Source organism: Melozone crissalis, unplaced genomic scaffold (genome assembly GCF_028551555.1).
Source record: "Melozone crissalis strain CALT ecotype California unplaced genomic scaffold, PUWL_Pcris_2 ptg000081l_1, whole genome shotgun sequence".
NCBI lineage: Eukaryota > Metazoa > Chordata > Aves > Passeriformes > Passerellidae > Melozone > Melozone crissalis.
This window is the reverse complement of record NW_026535858.1, coordinates 9,996,898-10,016,752: the sequence shown is the minus strand read 5'-3', so window position 1 is coordinate 10,016,752 and position 19,855 is coordinate 9,996,898. Positions and strand designations below refer to the sequence as shown.

The 19,855-nt window shown below is 42.4% G+C and overlaps 1 protein-coding gene across 1 annotated transcript in view; it reads left to right on the top strand.

Annotated features, from left to right (window-relative positions):
- Window positions 1-19,855, top strand: part of ISM1 (isthmin 1) — a 40,285-nt gene that overhangs the window by 836 nt on the left and 19,594 nt on the right. The window contains exon 2 of the mRNA XM_054290512.1: window positions 6,797-6,823. Coding sequence (XP_054146487.1) covers window positions 6,797-6,823 — 27 coding nt within the window. The remainder of the gene's footprint in view (window positions 1-6,796; window positions 6,824-19,855) is intronic.

Below are 19,855 nucleotides of genomic sequence, written 5' to 3'. Positions count from 1 at the left end.
TTATAATGGTTGGAGACAGTGATCAAAGCTGCAGCATCACCAACATCTGCAGACAAAGCTTGTAAATCTCTGGTCAGTTGCATGTGCCCTGGCCAGCTCTCTTCTCCATCCAAGTGGTAAAATAAAATCAGCTACCAAGTCATGGGATAAACTGACAAAAAGTCATAATTATTATCACTATAAATTTATGTAAACCATCCATCATCTGGGTAAGAATCCCAGCATCTGCAGAGGATAAAAGGATAAAAGCCAAGGAGAAGTCAGGAGGGTGCCGGCTGTGCTGGTCACTCCGTGCTGGTGGTCCACAAAATGAACCCCCTGGCCACGGGAGGGAACCCAGAGCTGCAGGCTCAACATCCCAGCCACAGCCTGGAGCCAGGTCCCCCCTAGCTCAGAAAACCTCCTGCTGGACTTGGTGGGAGTGCTGCTGGGGAGTGCTGAGCCCTGCACTGTGGGTCAGGCCCCACCGTGCTCTCGCTGCACTTTTATCACCGCCTTGACATTCCAGGATGTTTTTTTTTAATATCTGCAAGATTTCTGGTAATAATGTTTTATAAATGATGCTTTCTTTCCTCATGGGCACTGGGAATGCCTTTTTAAAGGATGTTCCTTGGAAAAGTAAATTTGGAGAGGTTTTTTATGAGGTGTTTGCTATCATTAGAATAACCCTGAATTTGCCTTTTCTTGACAGGCTTGTAACATAATGAGAGAAACATCTGGGCAAGTGGGAACTCTAGGTGATGCCATTTCCCTGAGGGGCTCCTTTTAGAGCACTCTTTTAAGGTTAGGGTGAAACAAGGAAAATCATCTTCAGATAACTATCTTGGATTATTATCATTGCAGTTGGCTGTCTCACGAAAACCTGTAGATTGTTGGCTTCAAGAATTTTTTCTGCAGTGATGTTTTACAGATTACCTTAATAAACTCTGTGCCTTTAAGCACCGTGATAGCTTTAGCAGCTCATATTTTCATAATGTTTTGCCATTTGTAGCGTTCCCAACTCCATTGATTCTGCAGATACGTATTTGGGAGACAGTGTCTGCACAAAACATTACTGGGGGAAAGGATATTGATTAGAGAAATTGGTTAAACAGATGGAAGTCTATCAATTTTCTGGTTTTATAACTTCCAGGGATTCTATTGCTGGCTTTAGAAAGTTGCACTTAAGCAGGCAGATGCTCAATGAGAAGTTTGCACTGGGGTCTTCTGATTTTGGCAGGTTTTGGGCTGTATCATGGCACATGCTGAAGTAAATGCAAAATCCTCATGCACTGCACTCACAGGGAGAGAATCAGTGTGGGAAATACTGCACAAACCCAGACTTGTTGATATGAGCACTTAGACATCTCTCAGGGCTTTTCTGTCCTGGTACATCTGTGGAGAGGAGTGATTGTGAGAAGTGAGTAGATCCGTGTTGCATTTGGTGAAATTTCTCTTGAAGAAGTGTGGCAAATCCAGGAAAGAGTAATCTTTGCAACAAATATGTTTATAGACGTCTTTCAACATGGCAAATTTGTATCAAAAGTCCCTGGCAATTATCAAATAGAGGATGTGGTCTATTAGGGCTTAGGCAGTCTGTTTGCACAAATGAGGTAGTCAGAATTGGGTCCTTTTTACTTAAAATGAATTCAGGAAGAATCCTTCGTAATCTTAAAATATTGTTGGAGATTTAAATAGTCTAAAACACCTGTAAGCATTTGAAGTCTGATTCAGTAAGAGAAGGAAGAGCTTCTCTTTCTCCCATCCTTGGTCCTTCAAATGAAGGAAGGATTTTGCAGGGTAGGTTTTGATTTCTTTTGGTCTTTCAGTTGGGTTAACCCCTGCAATTAATAGGACTGAGAAATGAAAGAAATATAGAGGAAAAAAAACCCCTTCCATCCTAAAATTAAGCAAGTTATGTTTTCCTTGCTCTTGCTGCTGTTAGAACTGGGCTGTGGCAGGGCAAATGAGCACAAAATGGGAAATCCATGCTGGAGTTAGAAAATAGCTCACAGTCTTGAGTTATGAGAGGGAATCAGCCTTGTGTTTCTCAGACAGATTTCATTCCCTTCCTTCCATCTCTTCCAAGTGGGAAAAAAATGGATAACTGAGGAAGGGGGATATTTTTTCTGCTGAGAATTCTACTAGGTCTAATTTAATTATCATCCAGAAGCTGTTCTGGAGCATATTTATGAAATAAAAAGCTACAGACTTTCTTTTCTGAAGAAGAGCAAATGAAGCTATATTAAGAGATGGAAAAAGCAGTTTGGGTATGTTTCTATCTTTTTACATAGTTCTAAAACCAAGGGAAGGCTCGAACATAAATTTTGGAAGACATTTTTCATACTTTACGATACTCTAAAATCTGTGCTTTCATTCTGAGAGAAAATATTTCACTGAGAAGTTTATCCTCTTCACTTCTAATTTTTCCATAGCAAGCCTTGCACACCAAGAATAACAGTGTTCCCACACCAAGAAAAATGACCTTGTAAAATGCAGTAGCAGAGCCACCAACAATATATGCCATAGCACATGAAGTCAGATTCTCCACTGCAATACTTGCAGCAGTATTACATTCACGTGAAACTCAGTGGTTGTGCCTAAAACTGGAGCCATGTAAGAAAACATCATTTGAAAAGCAGCACAATGCTGTAAACAGATTTTTTTTTTTCCTTTTAATCCCCCTGCTCCTGCCCTTGTTCCCCCCTTAAATAAGTATACAAAGCAATTGCACCCTGTTGGAAATGCTCTCTGAGCCCTACCAGAAAAAACACATTCTGTGTGGGGGTACCAGTTGTGGGTTTCTCTGGGTCTGCATTGAAGGCAGTTGAGATGGTGTTTCATGTTTGGACTCAAATTTTTATTATTTCTTATGAGTAAAGCAGTCTTATTACTTTAAGTTCAGCAACTTTTCATTAGAAGGCACAAAATGGCCAACAATCTCTTGTTCCAAGGTCTTTCGAGACTAAACCGTCCAATTAAGAGCTGACACTGAGATTATTTTCCCTTTTAACCCAATAACTGATCCCAAAGAGCTGCAATGTGGATTTTTCTGTCCAATTACAAAATGCCACCCAAACCCATGAAGAAGAAGGAAGAAGAAGCATGAAGAAGAAACCCAGGACAGCACCCTGTGCCCTCCATCTTGCTTCCATCCACAACAGACTAAAAATCCCAAAACCTAAATTTCTTACCAAGTGATGATACACCTACACTGCTCTCTATAATCTATTTCACACTTTTGTGGATTCTGGTCTACCTTGAAGTCTGGGAAACTTTCTCCATGAGTGAGGGTCAAAGTCAGTGCTCCCCTGGGGGTCAGGGCACCCCAGAGCAGACAGAGAAATAATCCCAGTGCCCTGGGTTTCCACTATTCTGCTCCTTATAAATAGTTGCACAGGAGTCACTCTCCAAGCTGTGTGAGTATCCCTTTACAGGGCTGAGCTCGTAATTTTCTCCCAACATCCCCAGTTCAGTACCATGAGTAGTTTGGCAATGGTGTGCTGTCTGCTACCTTTGCTGGGGTGCATTTCAGTCTTTTCAGGGCTTGTGAGTTCTTGCTGACCCTTGTACTGCATTCAAGCAATTTGTAAAACTATCTCCAGTTTTCAGCTTTCAGGCTTCTTCAGCTAAGTAGGACTCAAGCTGTTTACTTTGGGAGCGTTTTAGACTCGTTTTTTTTAAGTAAATTTGAGCTCTGGAGCTTTACATTTGGTTTGCTCTGTTCGGAAATGATTGTCCACATCATCTTTGAAAACCTGTCAATTCCACATTCTGCCTTCTTGTTTTCCAGACTGCCTTTAGCCTGTATAAGGTGCCAGTAAGTGGATATACATTTAATATGGACCCTAAATCCTTCCCTGCCTTAAGAGACGTTTATACATTACATGAACAGCTTCCAGAGCAGGTGGCTTGTGAGCTGGGCAGGCTGATTCTGTGTAACCCAGAATCTCTTTTGGTGAGGGGGTTCCTCATCACAGGGGATGCTGGTTTTTGTGCTTTTTGGCAGTGACAGTGGAACCTGCCTGTTCTCAGCTTTGCTGTGTAGATTCTTAGCCAAGGCTTACCTTTGCCATGTGTTCCCACAGCCATGTACTGAGATTCAGCAATGGCTTAGGCCATGTGCAGCTCATTCTCTCCTCTCCCAAGGGAGGGAACTCTGTGTGCTCTTTAGTGGTTTGGCTCTGGGGCTGTGGCTTGTTCCAGGATCCAGGGGGAAGGAAGGGTGGTCAGCTTTACGTGTGCTGCTGCTGCGTGCAAGGAAGCAAAGGATGAAATGGGAAACAAGGGTGAAGGAATGAGGTTGCTGCACTGAGCAGAGGACCACTTTCTGGCATCCTTTCTCTTTTCAAACCCAGCTCCCAGAAATCTCCAGAAAGCATTAATTAAACTTCTCTCCATACCTATCACTTGGATTAATTTCACAGCATCTTTGGTGGAAAAGTGCTACTGCACCTTCAGGTGGCAAGGTTTTTAGTATCTTAGACTACTACAATAATTCAGAACAGGTGTCCAAGGATATTTTAGTTATGGCTGCAAGGAGCAATGTTAGGCAGGTGTGAATGTAACTTCCTGAGTTAAATTTTGCCAGGATGTTTGGATGAGGCATATTTTGCCAAACATCTCTTAAGCCCAACAGCTAACAGTTACTGTACAGCTTATCTTGGATCATCACTGATAAGTACCTGGCATTAAATCACAAGGTGCCTCTCTATTTTGTCTCTGTAACTATAGATCAGAGCAGTTTTTCCGAGTGCCTCATGCTGAAGAATCTCTTTGAGTTATTTATTTATGTTTGAAGCAAGATTTAGTATTGTTTTCCAGCTCTTTATAGTATTGGGCTATTTGTAAGAAAAAAAACAGAGTGTGTGTTCTAAATTCATCCTGGGCCATCACAGTGTCCTCATGTTCATTCCCATGGTCCTGGAGCCAAACACAAAACACAGTGGCTACTACAGGGAGAGGTCCAGTGACATGGTGCAGCTGCATTGGTGCTTTCCACTTTGTCTCATCTTAGCTGGACAACCAGCACAAGTTCTGGAGTAGCTTTTGGTTTTAGCTCTTGTTGATTACATGGAGAAGTTTGTCATACACAGAAAGAACAAACTCCAGACATCTCCAGAAAGCTAATTAATGCTTCTCTTCATACCTATCACTTGGACTAATTTCACAGCAAACTAAAATATCCTTGGTGGAAAAGGGCTACTGCACCTTCATGTGGCAAGGATTTTAGTATCTTAGACTACTGCAATAATTCAGAACAGGTATCCAAGAATATTGTAGTTATGGCTGCAAGGAGCAATGTTAGGCAGGTGTGAATGTAACTCCCTGAGTTAAATTTTGCCAGGATGTTTGGATGAGGCATATTTTACTAATTTCGGTCACGGCAGCTATAACAGTGATACAACCACTCTGCTCCTGACCCCTTGCTCTTACCTGCTGGGTATTAAACTCTCTCCTTTGCTTCTCCTGCTTTGGTTGCCAGCCCTTAGGTTCAGTCACATTTCCCTGTTCTGTCCTTTCCCAGTGCCAGCTGCCCACAGAAAGAGGAGGCTGCAGGTCTGCTGGTGGCCTCAACAATTTTTTCATCATTGTGCTGTGTGGTGCTGCTCAGTGTGTAGTGCCCTGTGGTTTGTAGCATCACTGTCATGACCTGCAGGTACTCAGAGGTTCCCAGTACTCAGAGGTTCAGCACACTGAGCTGTTTGACACCTTGCTCTGCTGTGGAATTCCTTTGCTGAGGAGACATCTGTTTAACCAGTACAGGTTATGTTGGATGTAAACTGGGAACTGTGGCTTGAATCCAGCACTGTTCTTTTGTCTCTGCTCATATCTGCAACATCTCTGTGTCAGTAATCAATGCTGAATTGTTCCAAAGTGGTGGAAAACTCCATCAAAGAAAACAATGAAAGAATTGTTGATAAGGTGGAAACACCTGTGTTAAGCTCTCAGATGCTCTGTTATGTCACAGCATCTGAAAACTTCACAGAAAGTGAAATCCAGAAGGCTTCATTGATAGTAGTATAGACAATGATGCAGACAGTGCAAGATTGGCCTGCCAACATAATGTGTATGTTTGAAAACTTTCTGAAATCAGTGTGACTTCTGAAAACCCAGTCATTGGTAGGTATTCTAGTGGGAAGAAAAGATCAGTTTGCAGATCTCTAATGTTTTCTAAGATGCACTGGTTTGTGAACATTCATGCTTAAGAGTTTTTCCTCTGTTTAGCTTTATTATGTAAAAGTGCACAGACTGCAAGTAATGCTAGGAAATTATTTTGCCATTCTTCTCTTATGCTTACATTCTTTTGCATTACTTTAAAATCTTGAAATACACTCCTATTTTGAATATATAGATAGACAATTGAGATGTTTCCTTACACAAGTGTAAACCTAAAATATTGAAGCCATGTAATTTTGCGTGGTGCTTACATCCTGACTTAGCAGCTTTGGCAGGTTTAACTGTGAGCACTGGTTGCTTTGTGCTCTTCTGGGTGTTTTGCCAGTGTTCCTTACAAACAGATATGGTAGTACCCAGTTGTGCCTCATTTGTTCCCTTCACAGTGTTGGTGAGTGCTTATTTGGTCCTTTTTTTACTACTCTTACCTTGCTGTCTGCTTTAAGACTACACTACATAATAAAAGCCCTTTGAATTGACTGAATAATGTTCAGTTATCAGAAAGGTGACCTTTTTGAGGTATTATTTCTCAGTGGTGTCTTTTTTTCCCCCCTTATTTTACTTTTCAAATGTCAACCCAAGCTTGTGGAGGTTGAGGTTTCAGCATTGTGGTGCAGCTTGTGAGCAATGTGCAGTGCAGTGGGTCTCCAGCCTGAATAGAGGCACTGTCAGAGATGAATAATGAAGTGTTAACTTTAAAGTGAAAAATACAAAGTGCTTCAGTAAAAGACAGAAGGCAGCACTCAGTGATGCAGTGGTTACTGCTGCACTTTAAGACCATTGTGTATATTTTACAAGTTTTAAAGACAGTAAGTGCCAGGCTAAATTCATGGTCCAAAGCATAGAGATGAATAACATTTCCAAGAAACAGCGTAGTGAGCTCACTGGTACAACAGCAAGAGCAGAATATTTCCAGTGTTGGTATTTCCATGAACTTTTGATTTGAAATACCAGAAGAAGAAAGAAAACAAAGTGAAATGTAACTTATTATTGTAATAAGGGATGGCTTGCCACAGTGGTCACTTCTGTGGCACCAGAATGCTTGGTTAGAGGAGCTGGTGTGGGCGTTACTGGTAAGCAGCTCCTTTATCCTTTTGTCCTTGTTTTTCCAGTGCTTAGAGAACTCATAGCCATGGGTCATATCTTTTTTATTCCTCTCTTCCAGCAGTCTGGCTGGAAGAAAGTAGGCCTGGAGTTGTTCATCTCTAAGCCTTTAATGTAGGGAGGTGCTCCTGAAGATGAGAGGGGGAAATCAGGGATGAAAACTTTCTCTCACACTCTTGGTGGAGTCAGTGCACATTGAAAGGCAGGAGGAGTGCAAACATCCCTTGGCTTTTATACTTCTGTGCTAGATCTGCCTTCTCAGTGTGTTTAAATTGACCTCCTTCCACTGGCTTCCACAAAGCAAGGCAAGTCAATGGTTTGTGTCAGCTGCAGAGCCAAGATCCTCTTGAATATGAATCTTTCACAGCTCAGTTTTCCCACAGAGCTGATAAGCACACAGCAAATGTCATCAGGACCTCCATCCATAAGGATGAGCTGGGCCCTGGAGTGTGGCTTTCTTCATGTTACATGAATTAATTTCCATCTGTTGTGTTTCTCTGCAGTGAAAAATTCAGGTGTTTGTTTGTTCCACAGTAGTTCTTCATCCTTGGGAAGATGAACATTTCCTCTTTGCCAGCACGGCTGTTGAGATCAGTTCTCATGACAAAACCAGTGAGTTCTCTGTAAGTACCTATAAAAGCCAGATAGGGCCCATCTGGTTCTGCCACTCTAAGAAAAGTGGATTCCTCCTCTTCTAAGGAGCTGTCCTGGGTCCATGTCATCCATGGGACAGGTACAACTTCCTGAATGCTCCTTTCAGGCATCTTGCCTTTGCATTCTCATTGAGTTGGGTGCTCAGGTACTGGGTTGGGCACTCAGTCAAAACACTTCCTCAAATAGAGGAATGGCCAGGAATGCTGAGCAGGTGTGACCGTGTTTACAGGGGTCTGAGGATGAGGGAAGAGATGAGGATCTGACTCCGTGTTTCAGAAGGCTTATTTATTATTTAATCATATATATTACATTAAAACTATACTAAAAAAAAAATAGAAGAAAAGGTTTCATCAGAAGGCCAGCTAAGAATAGAATAAAAAAGAGTGATAACAAAGGCTCTGTCTTGGGCTCTCTGTCTGAGCCAGCTCACTCTGATTGGCCATTAATTACAAACATCCAACATGAGCCAATCACAGATGCACCTGTTGCATTCCACAGCAGCAGATAATTAATGTTTACATTTTGTTCCTGAGGCCTCTCAGCTTCTCAGGAGGGAAAATGCTAAGGAAAGGATTTTCCATAAAAGATGTCTGTGACAAGCAGGAAGTGAAGCCCTTGCACTGAAAGAGATGTCCTGCAGGCTGGGATGGCAGGAGTTGACAGCAGAGAAATTGTAACAGAAATAACAGGCAAGAGGACCTAATGACAAGACAGCTATGTTTTTAAGCTAGTGCTTCAAAAATTAGTTACACAGCTTTAGTATCTTTATTGGCTTAGACGTAACCCAGCAGCCTCAGAAGAAACCATCATTACTCCACTGGAAGCAGCTGCTGAAGTTTATATAGATAAAACATAAATTTGCTTTGTTTTACCTGCCATATGCATCAGTGCAGGATTTTAGAATAAGTATGAGATTGGTCTCAATATAGCCAGACATCTACTAATGTCTGTTTGCACAAGCTACCCAAAGAAACAAACATGATTAATAGTTTCAAACAGAAAATAAGAACCATAGCTGTCTAGCACAGATTCTGTAACACCCCACTCTGCTTTCCTCCTACATCATGTAAATTGTTTATGCACTATTTAATTTCATGGCCAGAAATTATTTCTCTCTATTTAGCAAATTATTTCTATTTAATTTCATAGCCAGAAATTATTTCTCTCTATTTAGCAACATGGGAGCAATAAAACTGCCTCTGTCTTTAATGTCTGCTGATTCAACTCTCATCTGAAAGTGCCTCTGGAAGTTACTCAGTAATCAGACTGGAGTTGTTTAAGATGCAGTCTGTCTATCAGCATTTTGTGCTCCTGATTTTAAGATTCTCTGGTCAGAAGCAGTCTGTAAAGGCTCACTGCACAGAGCAGGCTATAACAAAGCAGTTAATGAATCTCATGGCATGAATGCTGCCATTACAGTTTATTTGAATGATGCTGGCATTCTATCTTAAATATATCCCTTTTTATTAGTTGGTTGAGGTATTTTTTTGAAACCAACTCAATATCAGGCCTGGGTATGCATCTTAGCTAAACTATAACCCAGCCAGTACATGCCTTTTGCCCTGTGGAGTGCCCGGAGTTTTTCAAAACATGTAACCACAGTGATATTTTTATAAAGGAATGTTCACCTCATGGGATTTTTTAAAGGTGTTCTATTTTTTTTTCCAAGTTACAGCTTCACTTTATTGTACATGATGTCCAATAAAAAAGATATATGTCTGTGATTGGACTTTGAAAAAGGGCCATGGTGCCTATTCCATTTAAAGGGAATGAAGTCAAGCAGTAAATTTGCTGGTCGCCCTTTTCATATTGACTGTATCTTGGCCAGCAGTTGGTCTTTGATGTTGTAACAATAGAGCAAAGGCAGAAGAGGAGGAGGATTAGGACCTCCATAATATAAAAACAAGCCTGCATTCATCATGATTTTTATAGTGCACAGTCCCTGTCTATTGGACATTTGCACTATAGGCTTAATGTTCTGCAGAAGAGTACAGCAACTTTAACATTTGCAGGTGGTTCACAATTCATCCATCATTACTCCTACCATCTCTTCTTAATTCAGTTTGTTTAGGCATTCAGCATTTGACTTTTTCTATCATGTAATTCCTTTCTACAAGAGGAAAGCAGATGTTTGTCAGGCAGGACAGAGCTTCTGGAGTATCATTTTCCATTTTGGGGGTTGACTGTCACATTATTTATGAAAGGCTCACTGCAGCTGGCCAGTAGAATATCTATTCCTCACCTTGTGCTTAAAAGTCCAGGCTTTTATTGGGAAAGAATGGGGGACTTGATATGTGTGTGTCTAACATTTGTGAATTTGTATCTCAGAGGGGACCCAGGGCAGCCACACTGCCTGTGACTTCAGGTGTTTCAAAAGAATAGTGGCAGAGGTTTCAAATGAGCTGTTTAGCCTGGTAGAGTCCTGGAGAATTTTGATGTGTGTTGAAATGGTATCAGCACCAGCACTCAATCCAAACATGCAGGAGGAAAAGGGTCATCCACTGCCTGAAAATGTTCAAGGTACCAAGAATGCTGGTGGGAGCAGATAGGCCTCAAAATGTGAGCAGAGCTTGGAAAGAGACAAATAATCCACGATGTGCTGTTGCAGCCATGTATGCAGCATGGCAAATGTGGATGGCAGCATGAAGGGAGTGTTCAGGGCTGTGATGATGGCAGCAGCAATGAAGGGAGTGTTCAGGGCTGTGATGATGGCAGCAGCAATGAGCCTGCTGCAAGGGGATCCAAAGGCAGCTCTTAGGAAATTATCTGGGGCTGATCGGGTTAAATTGCTTTGCTGCACCAAATCCCAGTGTCTCTTGCTCAAGGCATGATCCTGAAGCCCACTGACAAGGCAAAACACCAAGAAGTTTGTCTGCCAGACTCCAAGGACACCTGTCCCAAGGAAGGGAAGGGGTGAGGGGAAGATGACAATTCATGATGCATTTGACAGTTCAGCACTTGATTTAGGGTTGGATCCTGTGCCTTCCATGGGTTCAGATTAGACCAGTGAGTCTAACTCATGAACAAGTCACTACTTGCCAGCTGAGCTGCAGTAGCTCCTTAGATGTCTTATTCCACCTTCATCCTGCACAAAATACGAGGTGAATTTAAATTTTTAGTGAATCACCACTGAGCAAACAAACCCTGCCCAGAACTCTCATCAGGGTGGCAGCAGTCTGTCCTCAGCCCAAGCACAGGGCTTGTCAGTGAGGAATCTGGTTTTTAGTGAACATCTACCATGATGGCCATTTTCTGCAGCAGATGTAGCGAGGCAGAAAAGGCTCACCTTCCATTTCTGTGCTCAGTTCAGTGTGTCCTGCATCCAGCCCAGACACAGTGTTGTGTTGTCTTGGCTGTTGCCGTTTTCCTCAGCTGCTGAGAGCAAACTACATGAGGCTCAGCCAGTATAAGGGTGAGTTCTGGCTAGTTAGAGGCATCACCTGGTGTTTAAAAGGGTTTGCCCTTGAGAGATCAATAGCTCTGAAAAAACTGCTGAAATCCTCCAGTGGATGTGAATTTGATCCCTGCTCTTCTTTGATCTGGCATTCATGGCCCTTTGAATAATGTAAATCAAAGCTGCCTTTCTCACCTACCCATCCCTTTTTCTTCTTCTGTCTCCTGCAAGGATCATTTTTTCATGTTCTTAGGAATACGGCTTTGGCTGTCTGAACATCAAGATAAAACAAACTCATTATTTGCATAACATCAGAGTAAGGGCCAGATTAATACCACCTCTCTGATTTCTTTTTTCCTTCCTTTGTGCTATTCCTACAATAAAATACAAGTGGAGTGTGCAGCTGAAATCATGTGTTTGCACACATATGGACTGAGTGGGGGAAAAGAGATGCATATGCCAATTCTCTGAAATGCACTGCTGCCATTGATAAAAGGAGCAGCAATTACATTGTTATATTGGGTTATAAACCCCATAATACTACCATGACTATTATTGCAGTTTGCTTGGGAGAGCTGGATGAGGAGAAAATATATATATTTATTTCTTTAGCAGAGTTAAGTAGCTGGAAGTGAGTTCTGAGCCATAGCCTTCAATGTCTCTGCTGGTTTTGCTTTGGGATCTCTCTTTGTATAGAACTGTGGCTTCTCCACAAGGGTCCCATCTCTGTTCCTTGCCAGAGGAGGTAAGGACACACAAAACTGAGCTTCTTATCTCTCCTCTTTTACCTTTGTGCTGTGTTGGGCTGCTGGGACTAATCTAAAGATGCCTTTTGCCTGCTCCCATGCACTTTATTGTCAGTGGCGTCTGGGTGGCTTCAGGCACATGCTAAGACTATAACAACTTTAAAAAATAAAACCATTTACCCTAAAAATAGCTCAGAACTAACTAGTGATCATGGGGTGGGAGGGAGACAGAAATGAAGATATTTTCATTTCACGTAAGTGTCAGATTCAAAAGCATCTGCCTTGCTCAGTGCATGTATGGAATTCATTTCCTGTCTGCAGTCGATTGGAATGCCCCCCGAGTCGTTAGAAATTGAAAATCAAGTCATGCTTCTTTAATCAGCTCTAGGAAATAGCCCCCATCCCTAACTGTTCTAGGAAAATTTATATATACGTGCACTGAATTCATGATGCAGAAAACCTGCCCTTCTCTCCAGGGCACATCCTTTCTCCCCTCTTAGACAGGGCAGGGTCTTCTCAGTGTCTTGCCATGGTGTGCCACCTATCCACTCACTGGCTCTTCTTCCTCATCGTGTCACTGGAGGGAGGCCTTTCTCCTGTGAATCCACATCCCCTGGTTTCTTGATCTGTCACTCAGGCAGCCCAGGGAGGTGCAGAGAGAGAGCAGGATGTCTGTCAGGTGCCTGCTGCCGATTCCCCGAACTCTGGGACTCTGGCTGGGCCCTCCCCTGTCAGGGGAGGCCCTCCTGGAGTGGCTGTGTGTCAGGAAAGAGACACTCACTGGATGTTTTCAGTCTTCAGGTTCTTGTTTATTGTTATCTTATCTAGAGTTTTGCACGCTGTCCACACCAGGCTCAGCGCACTGGAAAAGCACCACAAAAATGGCCAACAATCTCTTGTTACAAGGTCTTTTAAAGCTGAACTATCCAATTAAGAACTGACACCTAGATTATTTTCCCCTTTAACCCAGTAACTGATCCCAAAGAGCTGCAATGTGGACTTTTCTTTCCAATTACAAAATGCCACCCAAACCCATGGAGAAGAAGGAAGAAGAAGCATGAAGAAGAAACTCAGGACAACACCTTGTGCCCTCCATCTTGCTTCCATCCACAACATACTAAAAATCCCAAAACCTAAATTTCTCACCTACACTGCTCTCTATAATCTATTTCACACTTTTGTGGATTCTAGTCTATTCTGGAGTTTAGGAAACTTTCTCCATGAGTGAGGGTCAAAGTCAGTGCTCCCTGGGGGTCAGGGCACCCCAGAGCAGACAGAGGAATATTCCCAGTGCCCTGGGTTTCCACAGATGTCCACTGCTGATGGCTTGATAGGAAACCACAGCAAGTGTTGCCTCTGTGTGCCAATGCCACGGATGCTAATTACTTGCAGTTGCTCCTGTATCAGTCTCCAGAGTTTTCTAAGCAGAGAGGGCCAAGCTGTGCACTTGAAAGAGCATTTCCCTGCAGGAGCTGAGGTGCTGCTCCTGAGGCAGCTGCTCAGATTTCTGCTGCTGTTTTGCTGTAAACTCCTGGGTGCAGTAACCCCTTCCAGAGAGTGTTGTGGTGCGCAGATATTGAAGGCGAACAAACCCTGCCTTTCCTCTGCCTCCACCCTCTCACTTCCATCCGAAGGAAAGTGAGCATTAGTGGGGAAGGCAGCTAAGGGAGGGGCACATAAATTATCTAGCGGCCATTTGATGGTGTGTGTGCGTGTTTTGAGCACCAAGACTAAAGTGATTTGCCTTTTTTCAGGCACAGGAGTAGCTTTGCCAGAAGCACAGGAAACATCATGTTTTTGGAATATAACACTCGTCTGCTTTCTTGCTTTCCCGTTATTAGCTTTTGCTTATGTGATGAAGTCATCATGTAACTTTCAGTCCACAGGGACTAAACACTTTCTAGTCTCTAAAAACATCTGCCAGTTAACACAGCCAGAGTCAGAGACACTTTTGAAAGCATAGGGTGGATATTCAGTGGCATATGAGAGGAGACATGGAGGCTGGGAATAGCTGTTTCTTGGACACTAACAGCTGAAGGCAACTTTGGAAATTGAAAAGGCTTCAAGCAAGGTTACTCTTTTAGCTAGGGAGAGATAAAAACTTCACATATTAAAGCTGGTTCACCTAGTGAAATCCTAGCCATAGGGGTTTAGTAGAATAAACTTGCAAAAGGACATAGTTTAAAACCCAGGAAAATAACTTAAGATGTATGTTTGTTCTCTGTCATTTACACTGATGTTTTGTGTGCTGGCCTGCAAAGCCTGAAAAAAGGGTTGTGTACAAAATGTATTAATATTCTGAATTTCCTTTGCAGTTTTCATTGCAGCTTAAGGCAGCTTTTCCCATTCTGTTGGAACCTAATGTGTAAATTACAATGCAGATTTCAGATGATGGGTGAGATTAAACTAGTTTAATTGAATTTAGCAAAGGTATAAATAAATTCCATTTTAAAGCTTTATTTTACTGCTGATTTGATACAAGTCTTTAGTAAGGCCAAAAAAGAATTTGAACTTTCAAAGAATTTGCATTTTGGCACCACAGGTCATTCGTGTAGAATACTTGGGCTACTCTTCAGCTGCACCTTTGCTTCTTCAGCCACTAAACCCTGATTTAGTCCTGTGTGGAGAGCTCAGCCAGGCAGGGATTACAGGGAAGATCTTTAGAGTCATGAAGAATAGCTTAATGTTCATCAGCAGCTTAGGCAACTGAAAATACCTGTTAACTAGAAGCAAAATTTGGCACTGAGCATCTGTCAAAACCCTACACAATTCAGTTTTGTGTGCTTGGCTGTCCCCTGGATGGCTGAGCAGATATGCTGAAGAACAAAGCACCAGTGTTGTACTACATTAGAAAATTTGCTGAAGGGCCTCTGTTTTTTTTTCCAGCAGACATTGAGCTGTAATCACCACCAAGTTTCTATTATCAAAGTGTTTATACAAACTGGCAGCTCTTCACCTCCAAGCTGAACCATGCTGTTTGTATTTTCCAGCTGAATGAAAACATGAAATACAAGCAAACAACAGAGCACAAAAAATAGCTGTGATGTGAAATGTGTGTCCACAACATGTAGCAAAAAGATCTGAGTATAACATGGTTGGTTTTCTCCTTAAGCCCAGAGTTAAAAACCCTGTCTGCCAGAGCCATTCAGATGTGGAGCCACTGTTTGCCAGTGGCGTGGAGGGGACAGAAAAACTCCCAAGCAGAATCTGAGCAAAGGATGGACCAAAGCTTGATGACTGCAAGTGTATAAAACCGGTTCAGTAGGGGAGGAATGGTGTTAGGATGGACCAAAGCTTCATGATTATAAGTGAATAAACTGCCTCACTAGGGGAAGAGTGGTGTTAGAGCTGCTCTGGCACTCAGGAGGAATCAGTTCACAAGGTTCAACAAGGCAACAACAGACTTTTCCTCCACTGCAGAGGGTGCTGATGTAGAGTTAGCCACGAGCCTCAAAAGAGCTGTCTGGTACCTCCTAGATGTGAAGGGACCCTCAACCCTGCAGCCTGAGGATCTCTGCAGCCATAACACGTCCTGGCCTCACATTCAGTCATCAGGATTTTCTGTGTAGCCATGAGGGCTGCACAGACAAGTTTATAGTGTAGAAAGCCTAAAATTCGAAAGCTGTGATTCTGTGATGAATGTGCATGATGCTTTGATGCTTTGAGGTCCTGGTTCTGCTGTATGCAGCTTCTGAGAGCTGTTTCAGCATAAGGCAGACAACAGCTGGGGTGGGCTGGGTGTGTGCTGGGGCAGCCCAAGCACCTCACTTTGCCACTGGCACCAGCATCTACAGAGAGCATTCCTTCAACAGTGACTGTGGATTGATGTCTGCCCTGGGCTTCTTACTTGCAGCAGTATTTGTGACTCCCTCCTGTTCTCCAAAGAGACAAAATCTCTTCCAGAGCCATACAGCCCCTGAAGTTCCAGTGTCCCAGAGCAGAGCACTGTGTGGTGGCTGAATTTAGTCTCTCCATGGCCACATAGTCACATAGGCAGGTGTAGTGCAAGTTAGAACTGCTTACACTGTCATTTTACCAATTTTGCTGGAGAATAATAGAGAACTGTTAAAACACAGACCATTATTAACAGAACTTTATTATTGTTGTTATTATCCTTCTATTATCAACTGTTATCAGTGATTTCATCTTTTATTTGCATGATGTTTAAAGCAGATTCTGTATTTTGGACCTGCTTAGTGAAAACAATTGTGTACATACAAACCAATGCCATCTGTTTTCAATTATTTATTAGCAGTGATTATCTAAAATGCACTCTATTATTGGAACAATTAGTTTGTGCAGTTTTCTGAAGATAAGTAAGGTTTTTCCCTTTACTGCTATATGTGAGTGAGGGGCTACCTCATTTTAAGGAAAAATTAAAATGTCTTAGCAGCAGAGTGGTTGATGTAACACCCCTCTGGTCTGACTTCCTGTCTGACTGCCTGGGCTGTATGTGGCATTAATCATAAAAGAAATCTTTCTCTGTGTGTCTCTGATAATGTTTCTCAGCTGTTACCCTCACTGCCTGCTCCTTTAACATGCCTGATAGGTGCTGTTTATACTCATGATAGATGAAAAACATAAATAAACTCCAGGAATTAGATCACCCAGGTTTGTTACACATCTTGGACCTATGCCTGTAAGTCTCATGTAGTATCCTGGTGTGTTACTCAGCCACCCAAGACTGGTTAATTTTAAAGTGATCATTTAGCACTAACCTGAAAACCCACAACAGCCTTCAAAATGAAAACAATCTGTTTGGGCAGGTGGGAAATGAAACCACTCCTAATGGCCATAATGGTTTTCTGTGAAGGCCTCAGGCCTCATTTTGTCTCTGATAGCAATACAGCATCTGTGAAGTTTCCTAATAAATAAAAGTTCTTTGTTGCTGGTGATTGAAGATGCTGTACAGGTGCATCATGAAAGTGCAGTGACAGACCCTCGGTTTTCAATTCAAGATCTCTTGTCAAGATCATTTTACAAGATATTTCAAAGGAGTATACAAGAAATAAGAAAGCAATGTAGCTGCAGCAGGGCTTTAGTAATAAATTCCCTTGCTGCCTGGGAGCTATTAGAATATAAATTGTATCAGTTTTCTAAAATCCTCTAATAATTAGCGGTGCTTGCAAATGTGCTCTTGCTTTGGCAAGTAGGGAGTGAAGGAAAGTAATAAATATGAAGGACAGAGAAAGAGCAACTGCTTCAGAATATTTTCTATATTTACAGTCATTCCTCGCTTGCTCTCTGTTTCGGTTGTTTTTCCAGAACTGGAAATGGTATTGAAATAACAAAGAGGGGAGGGAGATGGACTCCTTACTTGCCAAAATTGCAGAGAAATTCCCTTTTCCTGTAGTTTGGTATTTTTGCAAGTTCCCATTTCTGTTTAGCTTCTCTGTGGGGAACAGAAACACTACATTTCCCTGCTCCTCATGTCTGTTGTGACAGAAGGAGAAACATGATGGGGAGGCCAAGGAGGGTGTTAAAATACAACTCTGATTATTGGAGAGTTAACCTGCAATATCAGGCAGAACAGTTTTCCTGCATGCAGGGCTGTCCCTTGGGGCCTGGCATAGTGCAAGTCCCACCTGGATCACTGAAAATTGTCCTCACAAAATCCTGTGAATTGCTTTTCTTTTGTGGTTTATAGATGGACACAAACATTTTGATATATACTGACCTATTGCCCTCCCTTTTTCGGAGATGGGTGTTGCAAGGTGTGTTATTCTGTAATGCCAACAATGTGTCAGGTTTATTTCGTGGCTTTTTCCCACAACCCATAACAGTGGGTTTTACCTTCTTGCCTTTATATACTGTCCACACTTGGAACACTCAAAAATCCTAAGCTGTTTTTGTATTAGGAATTTTTATAATTATCTGATCCCATGGGGCTTGCGGAACTGTAGCTTACAGACAGTATGAGTAACCTCTCAAAATCATCTTAATGGAAAGTCCAAACATTGTGAATAATCCTTTTAAATTAAGAAAGTAAAAGTGTTTTATTTTAAAATATTTAGAGAAGATGCATCATTTGAGTAAGAAACCAGTGTGCCTGAATTAGAAATGTCATAACTTCAAAGAAACTGAGTCAGTAGTTCTGAATGAAGTGACATAGCTTTTAAAGGAAGGCAAACAACACTGCTTTCCCAAAAGCATCACTAATAAAATTGTGTACACCTAAAAATAAACAGTGTGAAATATAAACATGGGAAATAACGTAAAAGTAAGGAAAGAAGAATATCGCCCTTGAAAAAAAATATCAAATTTCATCTATTAGCTTTGGAACACAAACCCTACTTTCTTCAGAAAGGATGCTGGCATTGCAATAAGGACAAACTTTTTCCTGCTAGATGGGTCTTGGAAGAGCCTTAGCAGAGCTAATGCAGTAGCACAGGGTGAGCACAGTCTTCTCTTCACATGCAGTTCAAGCTCCCTTTTGTTTTTGGCAGCCTCTTTGATCTTTTTACCAGACATGCACATTTCTAATAATACTGCAGGTCAGCTGAGACATGACACCAAGAAGTATCTTCCTAAAAAAATGGACAATCTCTTCATTTTATTAACTGGAAACAAATGTCCGCTCTCTCGTTCGTACCGCGAGCGGATAACTGGAACGCTCACACATACTGAGCATTTCCACTTGCAGTACAGCACAGAGGCCCAAGGGCTCCTAAAGTCCTTTCGCAGTGCAGAAGGGGCTGTGAGGGACAGCCCTGCCTCTGGGCAGAGCACTGTTTAACCTGGGTAATTCCATTATCCAGCCCTGCCCTTGAAGTCAAGCTCCATGTCCCACCCTGGGGCTCAGCAGTCACTGCCATCAGAAATGTGTTCCTGATGTGTCACTGGGGTCTCTGGGTCCACCCTGGGCAAGCAGAGGGGTCCATCCTGCTCCCTTGCCTGCAGCAGCCTCTGGGATGGAGCAGTTATCTTGTCCCCCCTGTTTTCCTTCCCAGCGTGGAGCAGCCCTTCTTGCTCAGTCTGTAATTAAGGACATCCCCTGCCCCAAGCAGCTTGGTAGTGGGCCCGATCAGCCTGATGTCATTACTTCACCATGACAATTTCCTAACCAACTCCATGTGATATTCCATCTGCTTGACACTATTAAAAACTTTTTATATGGCCCTTATTATTGTAGTTGCTGAGCTCCCCTCAAACATCACAGTGAGGAGGGGAAGTGCTGTTATCCCCACTGAGGCACCAGCAGAGCGTGACCTGTCAGGATCACACACCAAGTCTGGCCAGAGACTTAAATCTGGGTCTCCAAAGGCCTTGGCCAGCTCTAGCTGCATGGTATGTTAATGTGGAGAGAAGCAGGATGCTCCTGAAGGAGCAGGCAGATAGGGAAAGGATGGAATTGTATGTGAGAATTTTATTCGTTTTTAATAAAATCTTACTTTATTTTTAATAAAGGTAAGATTATGGGCATGATACCCCACTAAAAATAGTTGAGGACCACATTTTTCCTGTTCCTCCTAACTGAAGCAATTTAATCACAGCACTATTATGCCCTGTTGTTAGTCAGACATAACTGAAAAGCCATTTAATCCTCATGCACCAAGCATGTTAAATTCTATCTGAAAAGTGTTAAGTTAAAGCAGCCGCATATGAGTGAGGAACCTAAAGTTAGCTAAGTGGCCATCAGTTTAATTTCCTAGAGCTTCCTGCTGTGTGATCTGCTTTCTACTTTGTATTGAACAATGGGTGGGCCACCAAAGGCATCTGAAAGTCCTTCCTGGTCTCCAGCAAAGAGTAGAGCCTGATTTAGCCTTCAAGCAGAGCAGACTGTCAGGAGCACACACATTTT